The following is an 8,414-nucleotide window of genomic DNA, read 5'->3' on the forward strand; positions in this document are numbered from 1 at the left end:
AGATTGGTTGATCCTTTTTTTTTTTAAACTCCCTTTGGGTACCCTTCCATGATGTCTCCCCTAAGTCCCAAGTGGTTATATCTTATTCTATTGGCAGCCTCCTCCAGATTCTTATCTGAAACGTACTCTAAGCTAAACTAAAACAAGAAAACTTTTAGAGTACCACTTGGTACTCTAAATCTAAATTTAGATCCCTTGCCCTGGAATATCACTCCTCTCCCTTTCACTCAGGAGAACAAGAGCAGCCATTGTCACATCATCAGTGGCTAGCCAATCAGACTGGAGTTTTGCCACAATATCCCTGCCCCTGTTGCCCTGTGGGAGTTCCAAGGTTGCTCCTATGGAAGGAGGGAGCTGAGGAGGAGGCCTGGCCTGAGCCAAAGGATGATTATTACAACATGGATTGTGTACATAATGGCCCGGAAAAAAATGGGATATTGCTTCCCACCAAAAGCCAGTTCGGTAGGTGAGATTGCTTGTGGTAAAACTTCCAGGGAGTAATTATTGAATGTGCCTTTTAAAATAGGCAAAAGAAGATGAGCATGGGCTGTTGGGGATTGAGTGGGACCTAACTTTGCCCAATCTCTTCTAGGACATTGAAGTTGTGGAAAGCCAGGCAGTATCAGTGGTACAACACTGGCTGAAAAAGGTTAGGAAGCTCTCTGAATGGGTATCCCCATTTAAAAAAGGTAGAAACCAACTAGGGAGGGGTCTACAGTGGGGTCAGGGATCTATGCTTCTCTGTGTGAGCCACCAAGAGACTGAACTTCAACATTTAACTGCAATTGGGCTCTGCTCATCAAGAAGACTAGAGCTGAGATCTAACCACCAAATTTCTTAGGAAACTTCTGGGAGTGGAAGAGCGTTAGCTAAGATTCTCAAGCATGTTGAGATAAGAGTTTAGCTATACCCTCTTTCAGTTCACTAATGTCTTAAGGAACTGTTTGGGGAATTCCCTAAAAGAGCATCTTCAAGAGATATTCCTGGGGATTTGATGGGGCTCTTGAAGCCTCAGAGAGGATATGCTTATGTTTCAGACTGAAGAAGAGGCTTCCCAAGGTATCAAACAAAAGATGTCAAACTGTCCTCCAACTCATGGCCAAGAAGTACATGTGACAAGAGATGTATGTGGTAACAGGGGCAAGAGTTGGAGGGTGGGAGAAGATCAGGCCAAGAAAAGAGGCTGTACCTAAACACTAATAATGCCCCTCCCTTAACTGTGGATGGCTAAAGAGAGGGCATGAGTTTCTATGTGGCTCAATCATACATTCTCAGGGAACAAACTTACCAGGGGATTTCATTAAGACTGATTGGTAAGGGGAGAGTGGGGGTGACTGAGAGATAGTTTCTCTAGAGCACATTGACAAAGACCTTGGGAGGATGAATGGGGCAGGGAACAAACTTACCAGGGGATTTCATTAAGACTGATTGGTAAGGGGAGAGTGGGGGTGACTGAGAGATAGTTTCTCTAGAGCACATTGACAAAGACCTTGGGAGGATGAATGGGGCATCTATTTGTAGAGAAATGAGGAAGAGAGCTTGGTTTGACTCTTTGTTCCATGCCCTGAGAAGAAATCAGGAAGGTTCTCATCTGGGTTTTCTAGGTGAAACATCGTGTTTCAAAATCTGAGTTATCATTAAATCGGAGCCAAGAGGTCCTTGAGGAGAGAACAAGGATCCAGTTCATAAGATGGAGGTAAAACATTCCCACTTGCCCTTAGGAGACAAAATCCTATAGTAATGGTAGCGGGTGCTTGCATTTGGCCACAACAAAGATATTTCCCTCTGAATTCTATACTAGTTCACATTCCCAGGGACCTTCTTTTTCTTCTCTGCTTTCCAGAAAAGTGTCCTTTGGATTGGAAGTTTTTCTGCATTTGTTCCATCTCTAGGGGTTATTTTTTTCTAAGCTTTCAAATGATTCATGGGGAAAAAGTCCCTCCCCCCACCTTTTATGCTTTCAAAGCAATTTCAAATTTTTCTTATTTTTGCACCTGAATTGTTCAGAAGTCATTGGACTTTAAAAGCTAAAGGAAAATAAGCTCTTAAAATGCAAAAGTCAAAGCCTTCATCTTCGACAGAGATGAAAAGAGGTTTCTTAGTGCCTGAGGCTAGAATTCTCCATTCTACTTTCCCCATGTCTTTGCAATATTGTCTTGAAGTCTGTCAGCCCTCAAACTGAATCTCCATAACCTCCCCCAAACATTCCCATCCATTTCCCTGGCCTACAGACCAGTGTCCCTCAAGGCTGAGCTCTCAGGCCTCTCTAATACACACACACACACACACACACACACACACACACACACACATATATATATATATATATATACATGCTTGTATGATATATAATTATATATGTGTTCCATATTTATAAAATATAGTTTGTATTATTTATAGGATCTCTGATTTAGAGCTAGAAAAAAAACTAAAGATCATCTACTTCCATCTCACTTCAGAGATGCAGATGAAGAAAGTTGAGGCCTAGAGAAGTTAAACAACTTGCCTAAGATCTCACAGATGGTCACCATCAAATGTGAGATTTGAATTTCAGGTCTTCTGACTCTAAAACCAATGCTTTTTCCACTGTACCACTCTGTAAGGTCAAGATTCAAACTAAGAAATGCAAAATCTCAACATTCTTGTCTCTAATAATACCTAAAAGAAAGGCATTCATGCACAAGTATCAATGTTGTCAATCTAGCTATTAACCTGCACTCCTACCACACAATCAACTCACTTCCTTTTCCAACCATACCATACTTTTCTGGTACCCTAAAAACACTTATCGAGAATAATTAGTTAAAATAGGAAGCACCAAAACAGCTTTTTCTGTTAGGCTGGGATGAGATGTGGCAACATGGTATTCCATATTCTCTGCCCCTGGGGCGAGGCATGTCCCACAGGGTGATCTCTCTACTCCCCTAACCACAACATACATAGTACAGTGGCTGCAGTTCCTTCCACCTCATTCCATATGGACTGGAGCAGAGTTTGTGGTGCCAGCCTATGAACAAAAAGTCCTAGTTACAGATCTACCAAAGAATGGAAACCATGAATGACATTACTATCTAGAAATGTGATACAGAAGACCTCAGTTACAACTGATCTATGTGCTTACTTTCTCATTTGTTTAAAAAAAACTTTATGAGAATTGCCTACATGTATTTTGAAGGTAACCTTGATGAAAATATGAGAGTATGATAAATGGCATTTAAGAATTCAAGAAGAATGGATGGAAAAGACCAAGTACACATAATTTGTGTGTATACCATAGACAAATCGATTTTCTACACAATCATAAGGTTAATCTAATATTGTAGAAAGTACAATCTCACTTTTCATTGCTTGTTGACTATAAAAAAATTTGACTCAGTAAATAAAATACTATTTTAAAGAATTGCCTCCAATAAAGAATCCTGTTTACTTTGATTATCAAGACATAGTGAAAAATAAAATAAAGATGTATTAAGTATGTTAAACAAGGGTGTTTACCACTATTATGGAAAGCATCCTGTACAGGGTCTAAATGAAAGAGAAATTATCTGTCAATGGTGATATTCCTGTTGGTGAATAGCATTGTATGAAATGTGTCAAACCAAGAACATTAAAGAGCCTTCTCATTGAGATACATGGTTCTTCAAAATGAGTTTAAAAATCCAAGAAAAATCAGAAGGATTAAAAATGCCTATTGTCTACCAGGGGTAGGGAACCTGCAGCCTGGAGGCCTTATGTGGTCCCCTAGGTCCTCAAGTTTGGCCTTTTGACTGAATCCAAACTTCACAGAGCAAATCCCCTTAATAAAAGGATTTGTTCTGGAAAACTTGGACTCAGTCAAAAGGCCACATCCAAGGACCTAGAAGGCCACATGTGGCCTTGAGGACACAGGTTCCCCACCCCTGGCCTAACTAGCACATTCAGTTGAAAGGCCAGTCCCTTGAGTTGGTAAAGTGGTACCTTTAAGACAAATATTGCAGATGAGCAATGGTCTAGAGAAATGGTTGGAGTGCATTTGGGAAATTGGGCAAACAGTGCAAAACCCCCCCACTTTTTCATACAGATGTCATCATGGTAATATTGTATGTCTCCACATCTTGGAATACCACAAACTCCATTGACCCTGGGGCAATGGACAGGCAGATGGTGTGTATAAGTAGACTGAAACATATTCCAAACAATGACCTATGCTTAAGAAGTCATATTAGGATTTAGGGCAAGTGGCATTAGGGTACTAGAAGAGAAGGATATGATTAGAAAAGGAAGTTGATTATGTGGTAGGAGTGCAGGTTAATAGCCAGATTTATACATTGGAACTTCTGATACATAAAGACCTAGAAGGAAGACTCTAGCCCTTCAGGGAGATCTTCTTTGGAGGATCTATGGAAGAACAAGAGTGGTACCAGATTCAAAGGTGCTGATGGGGGTCATGAGCTATGGCAATGGAGGGAGTATCTACATCAAAGATTTGATTCATCATAATTCCTGAAGTGTCAAAGGCTTTCTGAGACCTCTAAATTACAGCTTTAGATAACTGCTTACTACATCCCTAGGTGAGGCCGACTCTCTTGCGCATGGATACCTTTCTTTTAGGTATTATTAGAGATAGGGATGATGAGATTTTGCATTTCTTAGTCTGAATCATGACCATTACAGAGTGGTATTGGTTTTGGAGTCAGGAGACCTGAATTCAAATCTCACATTTGATGCTGATCATCTGTGAGATCTTGGGCAAGTTGTTTAACTTCTCTGGGCCTCAACTTTCTTCATCTGCATCTCTGAAGTGAGATGGAAGTAGACAATCTTTAGTTTTTTCCCTAGCTCTAAATCAGAGACTCTATAAGTTAGATAATCTGTAAATATATCTAATAAACATGTATATTACATGATATATAGCTATATATTATAAAATATATAAGCATACATATAAATTATATACTTATAAACTATAAATTATCCATAGGCAGTCTTTCCTTATCCATGGCAATTTAAAAAAACTCAGACTGGCTTTACTCATTTAGGGTTTACTAACTTACTTTAATATTCATCTGGCAAAATATTCATTAAATATCTATTAATTTATACAGTGCTATGCTAGATACCATATGGAATATAAAGATATATAAAAAGAAAAAGATCCTTTCCTCAAGGAGCTTGTAATATGTGTCAGATACATGAAAAATTAAATAAGAAGATATCAGAAGAATAGTCTAGGATAAGTGAAAAATGAGATAATTTGTATTATTAATTCAGAAGAGAGATGTAACTTTGCCTGAGGGTGGTTGAGGGAAGTTTCATGGCAGATACAGCTGGGTCTTAAAGGATGGATTGGAGTTGGATATGCAAAGAGGAGAAAGTGGGGAGTTCCTTGAAGGTTGGTAGAACAATTTGAGCAAAGTTAGGGAGGCAGAAAGTGTACGCAGGGGTGGAGAATCTGTGGCTTCGAGGCCATATGTGGCCTTGTAGGTCCTCAAGTGCAACCCTTTGGAAATCAGGCCCTTTGATTTTCAAAGGCCACTCTTAAGGACCTAGAGGCTGCAGATTCACCACCCCTAGATTGTGTTAGGTAGATAGCCAACTGTAGACTGGTGAATAGCCATCAACTTGGAAGCTTTATGAGAGAGGCTTAGGAAAATAAGCACATCATAATAGGACCAATTGGCTTCTGTTGTTTCAAAAAATAACCAGTGATACTATAAGAAAATAAAATCTCAATGAGTTGTGTATTACCTGTGATGTTGGATTTTCTCTGTCACCACTACTAAATATTGCCACAAGAAATTGACGTTCGACAGATTTCATGCCCTGAGATTTCTAAGGCTTTATTTGAATTGTAAGGATCATAGACATTTATTTTGATTTTGGGGAGAACATTTATTTTTATTTGAATGCTTGAATTTCTTTTTGCTGTATCACTTCTCTACTATGAAACCTGGGGAAATACAAGACCTCTGGTTTCTGTATCATAATAGAAAATGGGAAAATATGATGGAGCAATTTACTCAATCTATCTTGAGCCATTTGATAAGCTGATAAGCTGGGTATATTTCGCCACTCAGGGAAACTAGTTTTGAGTTTTGTGTGGTTTAAAGATTCTTAATCTGGGGTTCTTGAACTTATTAAAAATATTTCAATAACATTTCAATATATTTGATATCCTTTGTAATTGTATGTGTTATTTGATGCATTTAAAAAACATTCTTCTGAGAAAGGGTCCATGAAGGAGGTATCATCTTTAAGGGGACCAAGGGAACAGGTTTTTATAATCCTGTACTCCCCTTGGGTGGTGTGCAATAGAAAAAACTTGAAAACCAAAATGCTTGAATGACATTTTGCAGCCACACCCGTATCTTCCAAGTCCCAAGCGATGTGAGAGATGAGGCCATGCGGGAGAGGATAGAGCAGGTGAGAAGAAGGTGAGACTCTTTTCAAGAAGGCTTTTCTGGTTTCCTGGTTTGGGGATAGGAATGTTCAGAGTGCAATCCAAAAGGCTAAGCTTTAGATTTGGTGTCCTTGCCTAAAAGACATGGGTCTCTTTAGTCACTGCCCAATTAGCCTAAAAACAGGATATTTATATAAGCCTCTTAGGCTGCTGCCTGGTGAATTCTACATTCAGTGAAAACAGCTCAATTGACCTCCATTTTCCTTTCCCACTCCATGAATTCTCCCATCCAAACCCATGTCCTGGGTCCATCTTCCTGCTGTGTAAGTAGGCATAGGCACTCAGATCACTAGGAAGCCCCAAGCCAAGTACCTGGCCATTGTGACTCCCTTAAAGTCTCCTGCCCCATGGGGCCCTGGGTGACTGCAGTTATTTCATACCATCTTTCTCTTGTCCAGCGTGTCTCAAGTTATGGTTGAATGTGCCCCCAGTGTTCAAGACTCTTTCTCAGACTGCTAGGATCAGCAGGTGAGACAAATAATAAAGCAGGTCAGTTTGGATGGAGTGGAGGGGGTAGGCGAGGGTGGAGAAAAGGGAGGCTAGAGCTAGTAGGGATAGAAGTGGGTAATAAAGAAGCAGGTGTGGGGGGCAGACTAGCTCTGCCTTTGGTTTGCCTGAGAAATAGCCCTTGTGAGAAGGCTACTCCATTTATCTTGTTATTCATCTCTCTGGTTCCAGTAAGAACTCTAAAGCAAAATCCATGTAAGTGTCTTTGATTCTATAGTTGTAATGTAGTAGAAAGACTTTTCTAATACCACCTGTTTAAAAGCCCAAAGGTCAGAAGGATCATGAGGCCCTGCTTTTAAGGAAAAAAACTTACTGAAAATCAAGATCACAGAAGCTTTTGTTCCCTGGACTAGGAGTCAGGAGACCTGGGTTCTAATCTCAGCTCTGCTACTAACCAGGTGTGTAACCTTGGATAAATAATTCTCATGGCTTCAATTTCAATCGCTCCTATAACTTCACACAAATATAGTTGTACATGAAATAGTGAGGGACAGCTGTGTGGCAGTACTTTGACAAAAATGAACTAAAGTATCTTATAAAATATAAGGTCAAAATTAAAATTATTATAGAGCATTCATTCAACAAATATTTATAAGCACTCACTGGATATCTTCAAACAGTATCTGCATGACTGGTTCCCTTGTTATATGTCAAGAAACAGAATTAATTTTGTAGAGAGAATTATGCATTGGATAAGATAGTATTTGTGTACCTTCCAACTCTAGGACTCTTTGTTTCTGTGATTCTCTTTAATGTGCAAACACTGAGCCAGCCATTGGAGAGAATATAAAGATTAATTAGATAGTTTGTGCCCTTTAGGAGCTTGAGTTCTAGTACAGAAAGTAAGACATGTACAGATATACAACTAGGCTTTCCCTACAACTTTCTCTTAAGAGTGAGATGCAGGATTTGGGAGACAACAGGGTGAAGAGTAGAGAGATCTGCCCATCCCCATGGTGTGGTCATTCCCCCAATTCTGTGCTCACTATTGTGTCTATTTCTCTGCTTCTGGCCTCCAGGTTGGTGTCCTTTCTGGTTCACATTTGAGGTCCTCCTGCTCCCCCTGACCTGGATGTTTGACCAGTGTGGCATGTCCTGGGGAAAGAATATCCATCTGATGAATCCATAACCTTGACAGTGGTGACATTTGCATCTTCCCACTAAACTACTAAATAAAGAGACATGCTATTTAAGAACCATCTTCCTGTGTGCCTGTGGTTGCACTTCCAATATCCTTCAATCACCTTTGATTTGGGGGATGTGGAGAGAGAAATGTCTTTGCCATTGTTCCAGCTCAGAGATCTTCAGTCTAAGGGAAGAAGGAAAGTCTGCGACCCCCTTGGATAAGCAAAAATGGTTTCATAGGCCATATTGCTAGTTGCCACCAGATGGTACTATTTCTCCACAGAAGAAGTGATTATGTCAAAATGGGAGAGGTGTCTCTCAATCAAGTGTGCTGCAGGGATTG

General features: G+C 39.9%; 1 protein-coding gene across 3 annotated transcripts; it reads left to right on the forward strand.

The window, feature by feature from the left end:
* Positions 1–307: 307 nt before the first annotated feature.
* Positions 308–8,145, forward strand: SPATA19 (spermatogenesis associated 19). Of its 3 annotated transcripts, XR_002320194.2 has the most exons (8): positions 309–462; positions 593–649; positions 1,038–1,124; positions 1,605–1,696; positions 6,336–6,413; positions 6,838–6,907; positions 7,209–7,344; positions 7,966–8,145. XR_002320194.2 is itself a non-coding variant. In XM_020963807.2 (7 exons), the coding sequence occupies exons 1-6, from the start codon at positions 385–387 to the stop codon at positions 6,896–6,898; spliced, it is 453 nt and encodes a 150-aa protein (XP_020819466.1). In that variant the 5' UTR covers positions 310–384; the 3' UTR covers positions 6,899–6,907; positions 7,966–8,145. The 3 variants fall into 3 exon arrangements, 2 of the variants coding, with proteins under 2 accessions (XP_078002608.1, XP_020819466.1); XM_020963807.2 differs by lacking the exon at positions 7,209–7,344 and having other exon boundaries at positions 310–462; XM_078146482.1 differs by lacking the exons at positions 7,209–7,344; positions 7,966–8,145 and having other exon boundaries at positions 308–462; positions 6,336–6,402; positions 6,838–6,909.
* The last annotated feature ends 269 nt before the right edge of the window (positions 8,146–8,414 follow it).

This window comes from Phascolarctos cinereus, unplaced genomic scaffold (genome assembly GCF_003287225.1).
Source record: "Phascolarctos cinereus isolate Bilbo 61053 unplaced genomic scaffold, phaCin_HiC Scaffold_726;HRSCAF=1367, whole genome shotgun sequence".
Lineage (NCBI taxonomy): Eukaryota > Metazoa > Chordata > Mammalia > Diprotodontia > Phascolarctidae > Phascolarctos > Phascolarctos cinereus.